This window comes from Cydia strobilella, chromosome 26 (genome assembly GCF_947568885.1).
Source record: "Cydia strobilella chromosome 26, ilCydStro3.1, whole genome shotgun sequence".
Lineage (NCBI taxonomy): Eukaryota > Metazoa > Arthropoda > Insecta > Lepidoptera > Tortricidae > Cydia > Cydia strobilella.
In genome coordinates, this window is record NC_086066.1 from 1,704,466 (window position 1) to 1,727,033 (window position 22,568).

The window sequence follows — 22,568 nt, forward strand, 5'->3', positions numbered from 1 at the left end:
ACATTTTTAAGCGATACAAGATAGATAGATAGATATATAGATAAATGATTAATTTGGCAGCTGCAATTACACACAGTATAAATTTACAAACACATCAGAAACGAAAAACAAAATAATTACTACTTACACTAACAAATAAATAAAATTATAACGAAAATACCATAATAAAAATGAGACAGAAATGGTGTAAAATTGTGTACAAACTGTGTGCGTTGCAGCAGTACAGAAGGGTCACATCTCAGTGATACGCTTCGCTCTTACAAGACATAGATATGTACGCCATTGTATGGTCACAGACTTGAATTGCTTATCCATCTAATTTGGTTGTCAATACTCATCATCTTCCTCGCGTTATCCCGGCATTTTGCCACGGCTCATGGGACAAGTAATCCTAAGAATTGGCGTAGGCACTAGTTTTTACGAAAGCGACTGCCATCTGACCTTCCAACCCAGAGGGGAAACTAAGGCCTTATTGGGATTACTACGGTTTCCTCACGATGTTTTCCTTTACCGAAAAGCGACTGGTAAATATCAATTGATATTTCGTACATAAGTTCCGAAAAACTCATTGGGACGAGCCGGGGTTTGAACCCGCGACCTCCGTATTGAAAGGCGCACACTCTTACCGCTGGACCACCTGCGCTTTATTTATCAATACTAACGGTATGAAATGGCCAATGTAAAGTGGGTCCTTAATGGCTCAACAATTAAAGTCCGTGACCGTTCTCATTGCTATGACATTTTTAGGTTATACAAAATATGTACGCCATTGAACTCATTGCTATGTTCAACTTTTACTATTAGTACAGCGGCCAGATGGCCTTAAACACTATTCGATGTGACTGTACAGTATACTACCGACAAGTGGTATCGTTGTGTTCGGTAGACTCTACAGAGTACGAAATAAGAACTTGTCATTTTCTAAGAGTGTGGGGGGGATAAATGTGACGTCACAAAATCGGCAGTTTTTAACTTTTTTCTTTTAAACATACCATGTGGGGTACCAAATGAAAGGGCATTGTGAGTAGATTACAAATATGTAACATAGTCTAACATCCTGAGTTGATTTTGAACTGCTCTAAATTGAAAATGGCTGAATGGATTAGTCTATATATATATATGGCACTCCGATTCCTTACAGCCAGAGTGTAAAAGACCTAGGCGTCTATTTAGACAGCACCCTGAGTTGGAAGATACAGGTAGCTGAAATTTGCCGAAAAGTCACTGGATCTCTACATGCCCTTAACAGACTTAAACACTTTTTACCCGTTAAAACAAAAATATTATTAGCACAGACATTAATCCTACCCATAATTGACTACGGTGATGTGTGTTACCCAGACTTAAATGAAGAGCTCTTGAACAAGTTAGATCGTTTACTAAATAACTGCATTCGTTTCATTTTCTGTCTTCGTAAATACGACCATGTCTCCTCTTTCCGCTCTAAACTCGGCTGGTTTCCTATACGTGTTCGTCGAAATATTCGCATGCTTTGCACCCTCTTTTCTGTTATTAATGATCCCCAATCTCCCGAATATCTCAAATCTTTCTTCAACTACTATGGTGTTTCTCGTGTCCGTCAACTTCGCTCTACTGGCAACCTTTCTTTGTCCATACCATCTCACCGAACAGGTTTCATGTCCTATTCTTTCTCTATTCAGGCAGCTCGCCTTTGGAATAGTCTCCCTGTTAAAATTAGACAGTGTCCGAATAGATTTGCATTTAAAAAATCCTTACGTGAGTACTTTGCTGGCAGAACGATGAATTCTTAGTGTTTCTGTTTTGAAAGTTTCATCTGATATCTTATGTATTTGTATTTATGTATATTGTATGTATTTATATGAATATTATATATACAGATATATGTATGTATGTCTATGCCTATCCATTATTTAACTATACTTGTATATATGTAATCACTATGTTGCACCGCCTACAAATTATCTGCTTTGCCCGAAGGTTGACTGGTAGAGAATGCCTCATAGCATTAAGTCCGCCTTTTGTACGATTGTATTTTCTTTTGTGCAATAAAGATTAAATAAATAAATATATCTTGTATCATTTAAAAAAATAAGCCCCATATAAATAAATAAAAAACGGCCTCCTAGCCCAGGAGGTAGTGTCCCTCCTTACGTAGCAGGGCGAATCCTGGTAAGTAACAATGAGGCACATGTTGGGGCATACGTTCTGTGAAGGTTGTCAGTCTCATATTTACTAGCCCCTGTCCCGTTAGTCAGGCACTATTCCGGAGCGCACGAATAAATTAAAAATAAATTAATTATCGCAGAATGAGCTGCGATTTGTCAACGTCACTCGTATCAGATGGTCGCTGTTGCGACTATATTAGTTTTACCGGTAATTGTTTATTGTGGTGAAAGAATATCGAGACAAATCTTACTGGTTTAAAGGTACTTTTGTAATTAAGTTTAACCTCTTGAATTTGGTAACTTTTATTGCCTGATTTAAATTGCAAGAGCTCGCTTTTAGACGCATTATTATAAATATTAAAAGACTGTCTTTTAAAGACATATTATTATAAATATTAAAAAACTCACACCACAAGACAAACGGCACTCCGGCATCGCTTCATGGTAGGAACTCCAAAAATACAAAAATACGCACGAAGCGTTTTGCTTCCACATTTCTTATGCGAACTGCCAAGGAGTGGAACGCCCTGCCCGAGTCTGTGTTTCCGCATGAGTACAATCTGGGGCTCTTCAAGGCAAGAGTTAATAGGTATCTCATAGGTAAGCGTGCTCCACCGTAGACCGCATTATCACTTACCATCAGATGGGATCGTGGTCAAACGCCTGTCTCATCATCATTCGCTTGCCCTTGTCCCATTCACTTGGGGTCGGCGCAGCATGTCTTTTTCTTCCATACATTTCTGTCACCCGTCATCTCATCATTCACTTGCGTTAGTTTCATATCATCTTTCACACAGTCCATCCACCTTTTCCTCGGTTTTCCTCTCCTCGTACTTCCCTCCACATTCATTCTTAATACCTTTCTTGTCACATGACTTTCATCCCTCCGCATCACATGCCCGTACCATGTTAGGCGATTTGCCCTTACTTTTTCTGTTATGGGTGCAACTTTCAGGCTTCCTCTTATATACTCATTCCTTATCCTATCCATTCTCGTCACGCCACACATCCACCTTAACATTCTCATCTCCGCTACATGCAATCTCTTTTCATCCCTCACCTTTAGGGCCCAACACTCTGATTCATACATGACGACAGGTCTTATGATCGTTTTATAAATTTTACCCTTCAACCGAAGGGGCATACGGGCGTCACAAATGGTTCCCGTAACCTGTCGCCATTTCATCCATCCTGTGCTAATCCGGTTTTTCACGTCACGGTCAATATCGCCATCGCACTGTAGGAGCGAACCGAGGTACTTGAAGTCGGAGCAGACCGGCAATGTAACGCTATCGAGTTCTATGGCAGCAAAACTGGAGAGACCGCCAAAATCGCAGAACATGTGTCAAACGCCTGTCTATTCATCATTAAAAAAAAACTTGTTATAGTTCAACACGTTAAACATATTATACTATTTACAACAGCTAATGTAAAGCTAAACACGGGCGTTATATACTAATTAACGCATTCAATCATATCGTCCGCAATTTTAATTAAAATTCAATCAAACTAGTTACGAACTCCGACGCCATAACTTGGAGGCCATTAAATATTATAATTGATATTTTAACATACTAATAGTGCCACAATTCGGATATGCCACGGATATAATTTTAGTGTCAGTAGTTTAAACAGGGATAGCGTGTACAGTCGCCATCAGATATATCGGAGCGGCCAAGGTGGTCACAATATCTGAACACGCACTAACGCCTTGACAATAGAGGCGTGTTCAGATATTTGTGAGCGCCTCGGCCGCTCCAATATATCTGATGGCGACTGTACCAGACATAGATTTACACGGTGGTTAAAAAATAAGTGCATTCCCGTTGCCAGGGAGGTTCTGGGATTATACTGAGCAACTTTTAACTATGAGACCAACCCCGTAATCGCGAAAAAAAATTTGGCTGTTTCATACATTTTGGCTGGTCCATGTTCTATGGGACGGTCATTTTTTTTTCGCGATTTCGTGGTTGGTCCCATAGTAAAAGTTGCTCAATATAATCCCAGAACCTCCCTGTTAATGGTCATACCGAGCTTCATATAATTTAAACATGTAATTTAAAAGAATCTTAAAACTGTATATCTGATAAAAAAAAAACTGTTTTTATTTCTTAGCACTTAAAATGTTGCTTAACAACACCAAAGATAGATATAACTCCGTAATAGATGGATACAGTTTAAGGAAAAAACGTGCCTCGAAAATCACGAAAATTTGACTTTCGATCAGATGGCGCCAGTACCTTTGGCCTACTCTCGTATAGAGGGCGTTGACGTTTGTTATTTAACAATTTTAACGCATATCAGTGAAAGAACATGGGTCAAAATCATAAAAATAATTAATGCAAATTAAAAAAATCATTTACCCATATTTAAATACATTTTATCGTGTTTTTATAAATCTTCATTTTTAGTTTTAAAGTGTGTCGATAGATGGCAGTGAATTTACTATGACAGTACCTCTCTATAATATTATATCCTCTTTGACCACACTAAACTTAACCTACTTTGTGTTGTAGACATATAATTTTAACGCGTCTTGTTAACTCGTAAAAGAATAGATCATAAAAAAATCGGAAAGACGACGGTGTATTAAAACGGCATAACTCATAAAACAGATATTTTATGACCTCTTAAAAATGAGCCAGATATTGTTTTATGTTGATTTGTATAAACTGTAGGGAAAACATTAACTATCCTTTGACATAAAAAAAAAACCGGCCAAGTGCGAGTCGGACTCGCGCACGAAGGGTTCCGTACCATTACGAAAAAAACAGCAAAAAAATCACGTTTGTTGTATGGGAGCTCCATTTAAATATTTATATTATAGTTGTTATAGCGGCAACAGAAATACATCATCTGTGAAAATTTCAACTGTCTAGCTATTACGGTTCATGAGATACAGCCTTGTGACAGACAGACAGACGGACAGCGGAGCCTTAGTAATAGGGTCCCGTTTTTACCCTTTGGGTACGGAACCCTAAAAACGAATGGAGTCTTTAATAAAAACTTAACAAACTAGTTTATTTACCCCCTAAATAAAACTCCCTAACTTAGCACTTAATAACAACCTACCTAACACACTTATGTAAGTATTGTATTGTACCTTTTTTTCTCTCGACTTATCAAACATAAGTGTCAGCTAAAATACCAGTTAAATAACTTTCGGTTTACTTTATTGCTTTGGATAATACTTTTTATATTTTGTATTTCATTAAGCTATTATAAGCTAGATATATATTCTAGCTCACCGACAGTGAAGGTAACATTATTCCGAGCCTTTTGTACATCTTTTTACACCAGCAGCCTGTGGGTGAACTACACGCAAAGACAGTACAGCGCCCTGCGAGTACAGTATAATAATTCGTTTAGGGTGCTGATGGGGCTCCCTCGCTACTGCAGCGCATCAACAATGTTTGCGGAGGCGCGCGTGGATAGTTTTGCTGCCATCATGAGCAAAAGAGCCGCTTCATGGTTGCTTGAGGGACAGCACCAACAGCATCCTGGCCATGAATGCTGACAGGTTAGATGGGGCATACCTGAACCACTGTAGTGCACTCCACATGTGCTTTAAGTAAATAGATATGTAAATATGTAGATAGTTAATAAGTTTGTGTGTGTACCTACTAACATTAGTTGTAAGATTAAAATGTGTTACTAACCAAATTGATCCTTTGTTGGTCTTAAATAAATTTAATTTAATTTAATATTGTCTTCGGTTACAACACGATTACGGTTACGTTGGTTACGGTTCGGTTCGGTTCGGTGTATTATAAATTCAATATACGCGATATAATCCGTTTTCATAGTTTAATTTAATTTAATTTAATTTAATTAAGTTCCCTTTGAGCATTTCTGCTTTAATTCTGCGAAAAATGGGACCTTCAAACCTCCCTCTCACCCCCGTCACCAGGGCTACAGCCGGGGACTTTTGATATGTTCACCTCCTCTATGGACAAGTGCGAGTTGGACTCGCCCACCGAGGGTTCAGTACAAATTAAATTTTTAGTATTTGTTTTTATAGCGGCAACAGAAATACATCATCTGTTTAAATTTCAACTGTCTAGCTTTCACGGTTCATGAGATACAGCCTGGTGACAGACAAACGGACAGTGGAACCTTATAATAGGGTCCCGTTTTTACCCTTTGGATACGGAACCCTAAAAAGGTGCTTTTATTTAATGTTGTTTATTTATTTATTTTATTTACTTATTTAAACTTTATTGCACAAGCAAAGAAAAATGTACAAATGGCGGACTTAATGCCAAAAGGCATTCTCTAGCAGTCAACCATTAGGTCAAACCATTTGGTGCAGGATAGATTCATAAATTATAACGAGAAATAGAACCAAAAAAAAAGTTATACTAATTAAAGTTAAAGTTATTAGTAGTTAGTGTTTATTCTTCGTAATGAAGTGAAAAGTTATTGCCACCTATGAATATTTCGCTTATCATTATCGCGCTCACTCGAGTCAAAAATAAACTTTGCTCTCTCGAGGCACAAATACTTATTTAACTATTCAACAATCCAACTTACCCAACAAAGTCGAAATTTGAAAAATCCGTTCGTATTTAGTTCACTCACAACACTTCACTAACTTTTAAAGTCTTCAGTTCCAAAAACTTATAACTTTATTATTAAACGAAACTAACAAAAATTCGAATTGAATTTAGCATTTTAAAGTCACAAAAGTGTCCCAAAACTTTGTCACATAATTGACATATAAATAATAAATAAAGTGGTAGCAGGCACAGTTTTAATCTTAATAAAAACTGGGTTCAAATGTAGTAGACTCATAGAAAAAAAATATTAGCCGAAACTTAAGTATTAAACAAATAATTTTTGCTCAATATCCTAAAACCGATTCAACAGGTAACACATAGTTCGCAAGTCCCAATAATTTGATACTGTTATAGAAATATTTCTATCAGTATTAACGAGAAAAATACCAGATTACGAACAAAGGCAGGGTGCTGTGCGGTGCGTCCGACCAATGCCAAGGGCAGGAGGGTACTGCACGCAAAGGAATAGGGGTGGTAGATATTCCGCTTCTTGTTTATATCGTGTACCCAGTGTTTGTGCACTCTCTCGCACTCTTCTTCTTCAAGAAGAATTTGAAACAATAGCATTTCTTCGTCCGAACTATCCATCATAGACAAACTGTACAAGCACGACCTCAGCACAGGCGCCCGTGACTTCGACTCGCTTCGATTCGTCTGTGATGAACGCACACGGAAAAAATGCGACTCGATTCAACGAGGCTCGATTCGACGCGATTCGGCTTTAATGGACGCCAGTCTTTACGATCGCTATACAAATTCGAGCGAGTCGAAGGACAAAGCTGTCAATTCAGCCTGGTGAGGAGTGTACTGGAGTATGGTTGCCCTATATGGACCCCGCATTACTGTGTACACAGCATCGCTATAGAGGCGGTACTGAAGCTATTTTTGAAAGTTCTTGCGTTTAGATTTAAACTGGGACGTACATACAGATCGTATACTAGTCGACTAATCAAGTTCAATATCCCCACACCCCACACTAGAAGCTCGTCGTAAGATGTACGACTTTTTAAATTTATACAAAGTTACACACTAGAATTGATTCGGATGCACTATTATCATCCATTACCTATAACGTACCTAGATTTTAAGTTAGAATCTTGAGCGTAGCGGGGGACTTAAAAACACGAGATGTAATAACTTTGCTTTCGTGTTGCACATATAATTTTTCACCTCAGTAGTGAGAACATATTAAAGGTTAAAATGTATTTCGAATTACACAGATTATACAGAGAAACAAAAAAAAACGAATACGTAATAGAAGTATGAAGTGGCAGTTCATGGCGTTCACTAAATAATAAGCGACTTTGTTTCATTGTTTCACTCCCTGGAGTGAGGAAAGTCGCACTTTCGTCACTCCTTGGAGTGAGGAAAGTCACAGTTTCCTCACTCCAGGGAGTGACGAAAGTAGGCTTGTTCGAGCTGCTGAGGTGAAAAACGTATTAACAGTGAAAAATGTATGAAAACAAGTTGCAGGAACGAACGGCGGACGGACAAGTTGCAGGGTAAAAACTGGCATTTTTTGCGGTATAAAAAGCATATTACTTGGATCAGGTAACCCTCACGGAGGGTTCCTCCCTCCGCTGTACGTCTCCTGGGTGTTGTCTAATAGATTCCTAACACAAATGTAATGTTTTCTAGCTTTTACGAAAGGGACCTTGGTATTTATGGCGCTTACGGCTTTATTAAGAACGTGCACAGGTAATTTTTTTACTGCAGCTTAACTCATGTTACTGCATGCATGCATGTTGAGGGATTTTTTTCAAATTATACTTTCAAATTTGGTCAGCCATGGATATAAATATTTTTACTGAATTTTGTAAAAAAAAAATTCACGTTATTTTGTGAAAATTAAAATACGAAAAGTGTTCTCGTAAAAGTAATGTATTTATTCTATCTATTTTATCAGCTTGACATAAACAAGTTAATGTAATTGACAACGACAACTGACACAATAATCCATATTAATTTTATAAATGAGAGTGTCTGACTGTCTGTTACCTCTTCACGCTTAAACCACTGAACCGATTTAGTTGAAATTTGGTATAGAGATAGTTTGAGTCCCGAGGAAGGACAAAGAGTAGTTATTATCCCAGAAGTCATCCTTTAAGGGGGTGAAAATGGGGGTGGAAGTTTGTATGGGAAATCGATAAAAAGCATATTGGATAAAAAATAAGCTACTCAAATTACTAACTCCACGCAGACGAAGTCGCGGGCAATAGCTAGTATGCTATAAAACTGCAAAACAATGGAAAGAGACCCGTGTAGATTCTGGAATACAAAGTCATACATATGCGAAATGCGTAAGTAAGCGCCATTGACAACAAGATCCCTTATAGTAGATGATATCACAAATTATTTGTTTGAACTGAGGGTAAGCGGAGTGCGTTTGAAGAATTTTCATTAATAAATAACCTTAGGCATTCGATTACAGCTTAACCCAAGGAATGTAACATATGTACTAGCATCTGCCCGCGACATCACCCGTGTAGAATGAAGATTTTCGTGAAAAAAACGATTCGATATAAGTACACTACCGCTCAAAAGTATTTAGGCACCCGCAATTTTCACCATGCAATTGTATACAAAAATTATTTTCAAAATCATACTGTTCGATCGCAAATGACTCTCTTACATGTTGGATTGTATTTTTATTTAGGTAAATATATTGAGCCTCAAATTGTTGCCAAAGACATTCTTTAAAATTTCGTGTTTACTATATGCAACGATTTAAAAAACTTTTATGTACTAGTTCATACAAAATAAAACGATTTATGGATTTTTTTACGCTTGCCATTTGGTAAAAAGGCAATGTACACGAATATTCTGCACATCATTTTGAAGCTCGATATGTCTGTTGAATTAAAAAAAGTAAACTGCACAAAAAAAACTGTTACGTGACTGCGACTTAGCGGTATAATTCTGAAAGTCGATTTTGTATACAATTGTATGGAAAAAATTATGAGTGCCTAAATAGTTATGAGCGGTAGTGTATATACTTGACCGAAACCCAAACTTTCTCCAATATCAAATTTCATCAACAGCGGGTCAGCGGTACAGCTTAAGCGTGAAGAGGTAGCAGACGGACAAAGTTTCTATTGATAAGTATTTTTCTATTTATATTTATTTATGGGGGTTTTCAGAAAAAATGGTACCATTTACTTTTTTTCGAAAAATCAACTTTTGGGTTATTTAGACTCAATCACGAGTAGGTACTATTGAATGAGACAAAGAAAAAAAGTGTCCCCAGTTTTTCATACAAATTTTGGGTGTCAGTTTTGTAACGGTTCATACAAAATGTATGTGAAAATGCGTTACAAAACTGACAATGACCCTCTTTCAGAGCATAAGAAATGAAAATAGTATACCTACACTATACACCTCGGCTAATAAATAAGAAAGCCTCCGACCACATGATTGTTGTTATGGCAAAACCTAAAGCGCATAGAAACATTAGAAACTGGCGGCGGCCCGTGACCGCCCGGCTCGCGCCTAGCAAAGATAGATATAACTCCGTAATAGATGGATACAGTCTAAGGAAAAAACGTGCCTCGAAAAATCACGAAAATTTGATTCTCGATCAGATGGCGCCACTAGTTTTGGCCTACACTCGTATAGAGGGCGTTGACTGTTTCGTTTGTTATTTATAATTTTAACGCATACCAGTGAAAGAACATGGGTCAAAATCATATAAAAATAATTAATGCAAATAAAAAAATCATTTATCCATATTTAAATACATTTTATCGTATTTTTATAAATATTTATTTTTAGTTTTAAAGTGTGTCGACAGATGGCAGTGAATTTACTGGGGTTACAAAATTTACTATGACAGTACCGCTCTAGTATAAGTTACTCTATGCGCCTAGCCAGTAGCCACCCGCGCGCTCATCCCCGGCTGCGATGCACCTACCACGAGTACCATGACGTCACACACATATGAGGCAGCAGCCAATGAGAGGCATACATCAGATATGTCGTGATCGGCAGCCAATGGTGTAGCGGCTCGTCATCCCTTCGCGCACCAATGAAGACAGAGGATTAGGGTTTGCAATCCGGATCCGAAATGTATGAAATTATCCGGATCTGGATCCAGATCCGCGGATCTTTCCATACATTTCGGATCCGTCGTGCAAACCATACAGAGGATGACACTTACAATTTGATCTCTCACCGAACTACCACGTAGCCTATACCTACTTCAGTTTTGCAATTTTTTTATATAAAGTTAATTAAGTAAAAATACGGCCAAGTGCGAGTCGGACTCGCGCACGAAGGGCTCCGTACCATTACGCAAAAAACGGCAAAAAATCACGTTTGTCGTATGGGAGCCCCACTTAAATATTTATTTTATTCTGTTTTTAGTGTTTGTTGTTATAGCGGCAACAGAAATACATCATCTGTGAAAATTTCAACTGTCTAGCTATCACGGTTCATGAGATACAGCCTGGTGACAGACAGACGGACAGACGGACAGCGGAGTCTTAGTAATAGGGTCCCGTTTTTACCCTTTGGATACGGAACCCTAAAAACAATGTAAAAATACCAAATTAAATGTAGTTAATTCGAAGAACCTGTTGCCTTCGTCATTTCATCAACCTGCCATCCACATCAGCGCTAAATCTGGCCATCAAAGATAGATATAACTCCGTAATAGATGGATACAGTCTAAGGAAAAAACGTGCCTCGAAAATCAAGAAAAGTTGATTCTCGATCAGAGGGTGCCACTAGTTTTGGCCTACACTCGTATAGAGGGCGTTGACGGTTTCGTTTGTTAAAAAAATCATTTATCCATATTTAAATACATTTTATCGTATTTTTATAAATATTTATTTTTAGTTTTAAAGTGTGTCGACAGATGGCAGTGAATTTACTGGGGTTATAAAATTTACTATGACAGTACCGCTCTAGTATAAGTTACTCTATGCTGGCCATCAAGCCCCAACGTTTGTCTTTACGCGCAGACAATAGGGGATATTACTGCAATGTTCTGCCACTAGAGTGCAGCACTTTTTAGTAAACCATAGAGTAACTTATACATACTGTTCCTTTAACAGGTTTTTGACTTTTCAGAGATAATACAATATGACATTGATGCATCAAGGCGGTTTGTTTACAGAGAACCTACCGGGAAACGCGAATTCGAAATTTCGCTATCTGCCTCTGTATCGCTCGATTATGCAAGAGTGACAGATATGTTAGATAACGAAATTTCAATTTTCTTATTTTGCGATTGACCCTCAAATTGTGGTAGTGGCGCCCCCTGCGCAGTTTCGCGTAATATTCCCTATTGTAATATGATCTGAGACATTACACAGAAATAATTGCTCTCGGGAAATATAGTTGAAAATGTACTTTACCTCATTATTTCTCCCGGTGTGGGTTTTGTGATTGTTACTGTTATCTGAAACAAGCAAAATAATCTAATGTATTGCGTTGCACCTGCTTATCTATAGTTTGTCTAAGGGCTGTCTCATTTCAAACAGACAGAGAGAATCATACTATCTTTGTCTTACACTATAGTACTGGCACTCAAAAGAAAAAGATGACTACCTATATAGTTTTTTGTTCTTATTTACTGACCATTAAGTTTCAGTTTCAGTTTCTTTATTCATAACAAAAGTTAAATGTTAATTTTATTATACATATTTACATCTTATTTTTATTTTATACCAACCAACCAACCAACTATATCAAATATCTTAAATAGCATGCAATATATTGTAATGTAAGTGAAGCCTTTTACTCGTTTAAAATATTTTATATACTCATACTCATTTATCCATAATATCAAAGATAGATTAACTCGTAACTCCGTAATAGATGGATACAGTCTAAAGAAAAAACGTGCCTCGAAAATTACTAAAATTTGATTCTCGATCAGAGGGCGCCACTAGTTTTGGCCTACTCTCGTATAGAGGGCGTTGACGGTTTCGTTTGTTATTTATAATTTTAACGCATATCATGGCTCAAAATCATATAAAAATAATTAATGCAAATAAAAAAAATCATTTATCCATATTTAAATATATTTTAACGTATTTTTATAAATCTTCAATTTTAGTTTTAAAATATGTCGATAGATGGCAGTGAATTTACAGCGGATACAAAATTTACTATGACAGTACCGCTCTATCTTATTATATCCTCTTTGATAATATTCTTAAAATATTACATGTCAAACATCAGAAAATAAATTATTATCATCACATAATTGAGAATGAAAACAAATTATGTCTAGAATTAAAGTTACAATAAAACATTATGTTCATTAAATTAAAAATACATTATAAAGAATTATTTCATGATTACAATATCATATACTATATACTAAGGTATACCTAAATTAGTTTTAAACATGCTTACAAATAGTGTTTATAATTATTTCTCAAACAGTCTAATAAAAGTAAAGAGCAGCCTGGCGCAAGTAGGAACAAAAATACAATATGCATGGAATTGTGCAAAATACTAATGGCGGATATTGCCCTCTCATTCTCTCAGTTTATCCATCTTACTTCATCGGATAGTCGCCATTTTTATCTACTCTGTCGCCATATTGTGTTTAGAATTTTTTTCTGTTAGTTTTCGAGCTTTTCGTCGTATTTTTGGTTTTAATTCGTGTTATCATTATATAAAAATCATTTACTAAAACGGATTGTGCATATTAATAAAAATACGACCAAGGAAACAATATAGAACTTGTGCTATTTGTGGAATTCTTGCGCACCGATCTGAAAATAAAGAAAGGAAATTTATGGCAAGATTGCCTTTGGATCCTGACCGGTAAGCATAGAGTAACTTATACTAGAGCGGTACTGTCATAGTAAATTTTGTAACCCCAGTAAATTCACTGCCATCTGTCGACACACTTTAAAACTAAAAATGAAGATTTATAAAAATACGATAGAATGTATTTAAATATAGATAAATGATTTTTTTTATTTGCATTAATTATTTTTATGATTTTGACCCATGTTCTTTCACTGATATGCGTTAAAATTGTTAAATAACAAACGAAACCGTCAACGCCATCTATACGACTGTAGGCCAAAACTAGTAGCTCCCTCTGAACGAGAATCAAATTTTCTTGATTTTCGAGGCACGTTTTTTCCTTAGACTGTATCCATCTATTACGGAGTTATATCTATCTTTGCCGGTAAGCAAGAAATTGGATAATATATTTAGTCCCGTGTCCCGTGTAACATGAAAGCACGATTGTATTGATGTATGAAATTTTATTTTTATTTTATTTTTAAGAATTGAGTGACTTGTAAAATGTACTTTATTTTACCAATAAAGATCTGTATATCTGTATGCTTTATTCGTTAATAAATTGGAAAAATTGTTTGTTCGTAACACTAGTGCTGCTCTTGGTAACTATCGATAATTAGGTACAGTCGCCATCAGATATATCGAAGCGGCCAAGGTGCTCAAAAATATCTGAACACGCACTCTAACGGCTTGACAATAGAGGCGTGTTCAGATATTTGTGAGAGCCTCGGCCGCTCCGATATATCTGATGGCGACTGTAATTTTTATTTACGGACAGTTGGTGAAACGGTGTCGCTTGCAACACATTCTGTTCGGCATTTCAAGCCGATGAGCATACAAGAAAGAGCGACAAATATAATCTGCAAGAGTGGCACAAATTATATTATGTTTTCTGTTTTACGCAATGAATGTAGTAGATAAAATAACTCATTTTCTCTGGAGAAGATAACACTGCCAATTTATTAAAAAAAGTCCGAGAAAGGTGGCAAAGCAAAATCGGCTTTGTAATGTTTGTAATTTTTCTTAATAAAATACTTAGACTGCAAGGTTATTTGTTTTATTTTTATCGATAAATACGATATAGTTGGTCAAACTAATCTTGTCGGTAGAAAAAGGCGTGAAAATATTTTTATCTATGGGAGGATAATTTGCGCCTAATTTTTTTTAATTTGACGCCTTTCCTACTGACAGGATTTGCTTGACCAACTAACTTCTAATGTATAATCCGAGAGGTACCACGGATAATTAATTGATAAATAGTGGGAATGCGTGCGTACAGCACTATTCGTTTCGCTATGTTGGCACTCACGTTGCTTGACTCAACTTTGACGTTTGACGTCCTATTGTGCGTGTGTCACTAGACGTGTGCATAATTGAATCCATTGGCCAGTAAGAAGGTCCCGTCTCTTTAAACGTAGTGGATATATTCTCTTTGGTAAAGAGGGTAGAATAATTCTTCATAAACTACCTGCTTTCGTTTCCAATTCAAATCTCTCTTTCACAATTCATTGCGAATACGTGGTGTCGTGTTGAAAATTTTAATTTATAATCAGGTAAGAACATACAGATTTGTGATCATAAATACCTAAAAATAATCCAAAATGTATGTGTTTATGGTAATAGAAATGATATTTATTATATTTTTGGATAAGAATGTAAATTCTTACAATGACTTTGCAAATTATAATGTACTTGTACAGGTATGTAGTGAACTGTAAGGTTTGACTTTATGGAAAATTATAATTAAAATAAGTATTTCTGTCGACAGTATGCAGTTGAGCAATTGAAATTTCAAAATGATTATTCAAAAAAGGTAAAAAACAGTTTTAGCAAATATCTATGCAAATAGGTGCAGGTAGGAGATTATTCATAATGTTTTACAGTACATATGTTCCTTTAAACTTTCGACATATGCACGAAAAGTGCTCTTTACGCACTAGGGCGAGAAAATTGCAACATATGTACTGTAAAAAAATTTACGGGCCCGATTTATTTAAATTATGTTTTCTTACAAATACATTAGTCATAATGCAGATAAAGACAAACGCTATAATAATTCAGGCAAGTAACGCGTTTATGAATAACGTCATTAATTTGTGAGCCGTCTGAAGATTAACTGAACCAAATATTTCTAATTTTAAGAACATATTTGATAATACTAAATATTATTTTCTTTTAAATGATATTTAAATATTTCTTAACTAGGTAAGTATTGTAGGTAGTTGAAAAATAACAGTTTAATTTTTTTCTATTCAACTGATAATGATTTCTATTGAACTATGATGATTGATGACAAACAGAAGGTTTTAAGTTTTTTTTTCATAGTTCCTTACTCCGTTCGGCTAGTCCTATTTTAGGTACTTATATAAAATGAAATATCATATCTACCTACTTCCAAATTGAATTATTTTTACCAAAATCCATTTCCAACCCTGAAGGTTAAACGAAGGCCCTCAGTTTAATTGCTCAGTATGACCTACATTTAGTACATATTCACCTCACGAAACTTAAAAAAGAAACCTGTGTTTCAAGATGATTATTCTTAAATAATGGTTATAATTTTTCAGAGCTATGAACCCGTCCGGTCCTTCGGTCTCCTTCCCCACAACACTGAATGATAATTATACCGATGACCCTGAAAACACTACTGTGAGTATTATTTACACTATTATTTACTAGTAAAGCACCTATTATTCTGCCACCACACGTCACAGAAGCGCCGTCACTAAACAGTTTTAAATCCAGGCTAAAACCATGGCTCATCGAGCACACTTTCTACAGTTTTGCAGATTTTATTAAATAAGTAATTACCTAATGTTATTGTAGGTATACTTTTATTTGACATATTGATAACGCTAGTTCTAATTTAATTTTTTTTTTAAGCCTACTAAGTGTCCCACTGCTGGGCAAAGGCCTCTCCCCTTGATTTCCACGACTCCCGATTTCCTTTTAATGTAAATTGTAATTTTTTATTTTTTTATTTAATTTTTAATGTAATTATAAAAAACGACATGTAATATGAATTATTATGAATATATATACAAATATGAAATATGAAATAAAAATATTAAGAGGATAATGGGCGACCGCTTCTCCATACGTATGTGGACTGCGACGAGGAAAATGGGGACTAAGTTTGGATGGAAAAGCGTTCCGCCATGGTCGTTCACTTCTGTTTTAATAGTAGAAGAAGTAGTGGCAGTAGGCGGGCCACATTGCTCGCAGAACCGATGGCCGATGGGGCAGAAAGGTTCTCGAGTAGCGACCACGTAGAAGACGCAGCGTGGGAAGGCCCCAGACTAGATGGACCGACGATCGAGTTCAAGTCGCGGGAAATCGTTGGTTGAGGGCACCCAGGCGTAACTAGGGGTGGGGGGGAGGGGGTAAGTGCCCCGGTCGCCATCCAAGAGGGGGGGGGGGGGGAAATTGGCAAAAGGCAGCAGCAGGGAAAATTTTGTCAGCCGTCAGGGGGCGCAAATTTGGTGACTGGCGCCGCCATATCTTCTAGCTACGCCCCTGAGGGCGGCGAATGACCGTTCGTTGTGGAGATCCTTGGGGAAGGCCTTTGTCTAGCAGTGGACGTAACGTCTTTCGGCTGAGATGATGATGAGTAGAAGAAGTACAAATTTGGTATTTTCTATAAAAAAGGGACCTTATTGTCGATGGCGCTTACGCCATTATCAACGATGCTCCGATATAAATACAATGCCGCGCGACGCTGCGCGGCGTAAGCGCCATCGACAATAAGGTCCCTTGTCCTAATTTAATGTTACGCATAAAACTCTTTTCCCATAATTTTTCTCCAGCTGAAACAAAAAGTATTTTCGTAAATATTTTGCATAGTTTGTGTAGAATAGGTTAGGTTAGGTTTTTTTAAAAATATTTTTTCAGAAATATAGACCCCTCTGTAGCACTATAGCGGACATAGCGGTTAGTTTGACCAAGCTAAGTTGGCAGCGATTTTGATAGCCCAGACGGCGCGAGTGTTATTTAAACGTCATAATTATGCGAAACTTGTTTTCCGTTTCATGAAATATCAGCACATCGTTAATAATATTTGAAATAAAGTATTTTATTTTAATTTTATTTTTATTTTATTTATTAAGAAACAAACAGTCGTATATGTAACATTAGGTACAAGGGTAGTTAGTAATATTGTACTTACAGTTTCCTTAATTAAATTTATGTAAACCTAAACATTAAAACATTTAATTTGAAAGTATGTATATGAATTATCGATTTGAATCGTTAATAACATTAAAGGTGTGTTAATAAAAAGTGCCAGAAAAGTTGCTGTTATGTAAAAACAATAATAAAAACAACATTAAAAACAATATTAATTTTTTTTCATGGTTTCGTGCTCAATAGGAAAAAACGGAACCCTTATAGGATCACTCGTGCGTCTGTCTGACTGTTTGTCTGTCACAGCCCATTTTCTCCAAAACTACTGGACCAATTAAGTTAAAATTTGGTACACATATGTAAGTTTGTAACCCAAAGACAGACATGTAACGTAAACAAATGAATTTTCAACATGGGGACCAGTTTTGGGGGGTAAATGGGAAAATTAAAAGATAAAGTTTTTCAAACTATATCGTGTTACATATCAAATAAAAGAGCTCATTTTGATAATCGCAAATATGTTTTTTGTAATTTTAAAATAAACAGTTTAGAAATTATTTAAGATAATAGCCAACAAAATACCATTCCCTCTATCTCCGAAACTACTGGGTCTAAACTTTTAGAAATATGCAGTTAAGCGTGAGTCGGACTTAATTACTTGGTTTTTGATCCGACCCTCTTCTTCTTCCTCGCGTTATCCCGGCATTTTACCACGGCTCCTGGGAGCCTGGGGTCCGCTTGACAACTAATCCTAAGAATCGACGTAGGCACTAGTTTTTACGAAAGCGACTGCCATCTGACCTTTCAACCCAGAGGGGGAACTAGGCCTTGTTAGGATCAGTCCGGTTTCCTCACGATGTTTTCCTTCACCGAAAAGCGACTGGTAAATATCAAATGATATTTCGTACATAAGTTCCGAAAAACTCATTGGTACGAGCCGGGGTTTGAACCCGCGACCTCCGGATTGAAAGTCGCACGCTCTTACCGCTAGGCCACCAGCGCTGCCGCACGCTCTTACCGCTAGGCCACCAGCGCTGCCGCTTTGATCCGACCCTATGGGTTTTTAAAAACTCGCGTTTCACATAAAAAAATACATTGTTAAAAATTGTGTAATGTATCCGTACATTACACAATTTTGGAACGCGAGTCCGACTCGCACGGCCGGTTTTTTACATTCCAAACATTGTTAACGATGTCCCGATGTTTTGTGAAACGGAAAACGACTCTTGCAGGTCATCGGGCCCGACACCGGGTCCCGATCACAAGTACCCGGCGAAAGTGTGGATCTTATAAGCCCTTATTCCATATAGCCGCGTCACAGAATAAGTAATATTATCATACAGAACGGCCACGCACCGGCGCCCCGACTCGAATTACCTCGACCCGCGACAGAAATCTGGCGGACTTCTGGCGTGCTCTCAGTACTATTTTTAAGCAATTTACTCACTATGACGCATGACGCGTGTACGGACGTGCCGTTCACACATGGAAACGCGAGTGGTTTTTGATGTATAGCGTATCCGCCCTGTGGCCGCGTATAGTCGCCGCCGTAGCGAACGAAATGATTAATGTCTCTATCACACAAAATAGTACATTTTACAACTAGTGTAAAAAGACATTTCACACGTGTTGTAAACGACGTTTTTTAATACAATTGCGAAAAAATAATAAATTAATATATCATTAGTAGAATCATACCACCAAACCAAAACCAAAAGTACGTATACAGCCCTTGATACTTGAGCTGCCGCAGCCCGCGATACCTTCATACTCGTGCGCGCCCCGGCCGCGGCCGCCGCGGGCCCGGCGCGGGTTGGTCAACGACACCTCCGAGTAACTCATGAGGCCCTGGTACCTGGTCCGCGCTAAATTACATTTTAACTGCGTTTCGAAAGTATAGTTTGGAACTAAAAAGTAAAAAGGACTAGTTCGAGAAATTGAGCTTCTCGCACGCTACGCAGCCACAAAAAGTACCACTTTTTGAGCAACTGTATTAAAAAATTTTTTTTAATACAGTTGCTCAAAAAGTGGTACTGTGGTGGTAGTGGCGGCCGGGGCGCGCACGAGTATGAAGGTATCGCGGGCTGCGGCAGCTCGCGTATCTTAGCTGTATAGGTACTTTTGGTTTTGGTTTGGTTTGGTGGTATGATTCTACTAATGATATATTAATTTATTATTTTTTCGCAATTGTATTAAAAAACGTCGTTTACAACACGTGTGAAATGTCTTTTTACCACTCGTACCGAGTCTTGCCACTCGCTTTCAGCTCGTGGCAAGATACCTCGATACTAGTGGTAAAAAGACATTCTTTTCACACTAGTTGTAAAATGTACTATTTTTTTTTACGGCGCAGACGATTGGCTTGTCCAGGCCCTCTGTACGTAAACTTCAAGCAAAACTTCGAGAATACACACGCTATGACATTTTTTTCTAGAGTACAATCTACGGCGCATGGCAAGTGGTATACAGCTGGCCGCCGAATCCGACCCCGCCGCCGCCACGCCGGGTCACGTTCGAAAAACCGTCTATTCTGCAGGGAACGCTGTTCAAGTGTCATTGCAAAATACAAGTCGCCCGGACGTACCCCATCGTGGTATGTAAATAATACTAGATTGTGTCACAAGGGAGCAAAATGACATGTTTACGGCGAGGGCGTACATTGAATCCTGAGCGTAGTTAGGGATTCAATTAATTAATAATATTAATGAAACTTAAAAAAAAAAAAAAATTAAACTAAATGAAAAAAAAAATTAAATAAAAAAAACTAAATTAAAAATTAAAAAATAATAATAATAAATAATTAATAATTATGTATCTTTAGTATGTTATGCCACTGATGTCATTACTTTTCCAGGTAAACGAAGACGACAAATCAGAGGTGAAAGGCTGCGAGTTGACAACCGAAGAAGTGGAGGTCCCTGGCGGCTTAAATCGTACGACGTGCCCCTGCAAAACCACTCCTTACTACGAGAAGATCGTTGTTCAAACCTTTCCAACCAACGATAACCAAATATTAATGTACCAGCGTCATAAACATGTACAGTACACCCCTGAATTTCCTCATTCTTGCCTGTTAATGGTCAAGAAATTGCCTTCTAATTTTAAAATAGAAAATGCGGTTACAGGAATGGATATAGCTATGATGGAGGGGGATTATACGTTCCAGGTTCAACAGTAAACTAATATTGTCTTCGGTTACTACTATAAAAAAGCAATACCAAACAATGAAATTGTAGAAATCGCAACCCGTGCCAAGCGACCAAAACGTCGTAAGCGCCGTAAAAATCATGGCGCTTACGCGATTCATGCTCCGCTTCTATGACACGGGTTTGCTTTAAATAATGGTTCTCTGTGCCGTATCCGTAGTTATACTTCAATGATTACCGCAACTCACTCATGATACAAAACTAAGAGAACGGATTATAGGGATATATTTTAAATTCTTCAAACGAGGTATAATCCGTTTATGATCCGTTTGCATAGTTTTATTTCAAGATGTTTTTTTATATTACATACTAGATTGACAGTGTGATTGAATCTGCTGACCAATCTGAACAAACCAACTAGCATTTTAGTTCAGCCAAGTGTAAAATATAACTTACTCAAAAATATGGCCTATAGTTCTTAATTCGCTGACATAAGAGCTATGGGACATTTTTGAGTATGATGTGTGCACCCATATTTTTTCACTGTACAAAGATAGGGTAGCAAGACGATTACAGAAATTAAATAAAGTAAACAGTCATTCTGGGATAAAACGTAGCTTAGTCTTTAGTCAATGGAGATACGAAAACAGACATTTTCCAGTTGCTTGTCTGATTTCTGTACCCCTAGTGTCAATATCATTTGATAGCGTGAATAAAGTAAACTGTCATTCTGGGATAAAACGTAGCTTAGTCTTTAGTCAATGGAGATACGAAAACAGACATTTTTCAGTTGCTTGTCTGATTTCTGTACCCCTAGTGTCAATATCATTTGATAGCGTGAATAAAGTAAACTGTCATTCTGGGATAAAACGTAGCTTAGTCTTTAGTCAATGGGGATACGAAAACAGACATTTTTCAGTTGCTTGTCTGATTTCTGTAACCCTAGTGTAAATATCATTTGATAGCGTGTCGTGACTTACGCGTTTGCGTTAAGTGTCATTTTGAGTTTCCGAAACGTCCCGCTTGGCGCGCTGTTGTAAATCCCATACAAGAATAGACATAACCCGAACTCTCGTCACGCTATCGAATGTAATTTACACTAGGAGTTCTGCGGTGTCAGCATGGTTGCATTTTTATCACCTGTCACTATGTCTGTCACTCGCACTTACATACTTGTTAGAACGTGACAGGCATGGCGACAGGCGATAAAAATGCTGCCATGCTAAGCCCGCTGGTTGCATGTGATCGACCAAAACTCTCCACGACATAGTTTTTAGTTAGTAAGTAAAACTACCAAGTACTTATCTAGTTTTTAGTTTTTTTTAATGTTTGCATGCTTTCTACTTGCCTAATATTGTGCCATTATACCTAGACGGGACTTGTGAATTAAACATTTGTCTCAATTGCAGTGAGTATATTATTTACGTAACCTAATTTATTTATTTAACCTTTATTGCACAAAAGAAAACCTTACAGTACAAAAGGCTGACTTAATGTCATGAGGCATTCTCCTACCAGTCAACCTTTAGGCAAGGCAGAGAAATTAATGGCGTTAATGGGGTTGGCCGGTCGAAATAATTAGCAGATGGCGCCAGCATAGCTCGCCCTGTCAAACCCTAGAAATGTGTCAAATTTTTGTTTTTTTAATGCCCTGGATGCCAGCCCTTTAAGCCAAATCTCATAGAAAAAGGGGCAAGCTACGATGGCGCCATCTCTGCAAACCTTTGACAGTTGCCAACCCTATTCATTAGCGCCTGTCAAACACTGATTTAAACTTTAACGATTATTTACTCTTCGAATTAATCGCGTATAATTATAAGTTATAG

At 37.3% G+C, this 22,568-nt stretch overlaps 2 protein-coding genes across 3 annotated transcripts in view; one reads left to right on the top strand and one right to left on the bottom strand.

Annotated features, from left to right (window-relative positions):
* The window catches only part of LOC134753189 (limbic system-associated membrane protein-like), an 81,351-nt gene extending 69,245 nt beyond the window's left edge, over positions 1-12,106 (bottom strand). The window contains exon 1 of one of the 2 annotated variants that reach the window (XM_063688990.1): positions 12,064-12,106. The gene's annotated coding sequence lies outside the window, so the exon portion shown is untranslated. Of the gene's footprint in view, positions 1-6,680; positions 6,850-12,063 lie in introns of those variants that run through there. The other variant, XM_063688989.1, reaches the window with a different exon arrangement.
* A 2,756-nt stretch (positions 12,107-14,862) lies between these two features.
* LOC134753215 (uncharacterized) lies at positions 14,863-22,150 on the top strand. Its single transcript, XM_063689015.1, has 4 exons — positions 14,863-15,027; positions 16,042-16,123; positions 20,031-20,189; positions 20,451-22,150. Exons 2-4 carry the CDS (start codon positions 16,046-16,048, stop codon positions 20,772-20,774), a joined length of 561 nt encoding a protein of 186 aa, XP_063545085.1. The 5' UTR covers positions 14,863-15,027; positions 16,042-16,045; the 3' UTR covers positions 20,775-22,150.
* The last annotated feature ends 418 nt before the right edge of the window (positions 22,151-22,568 follow it).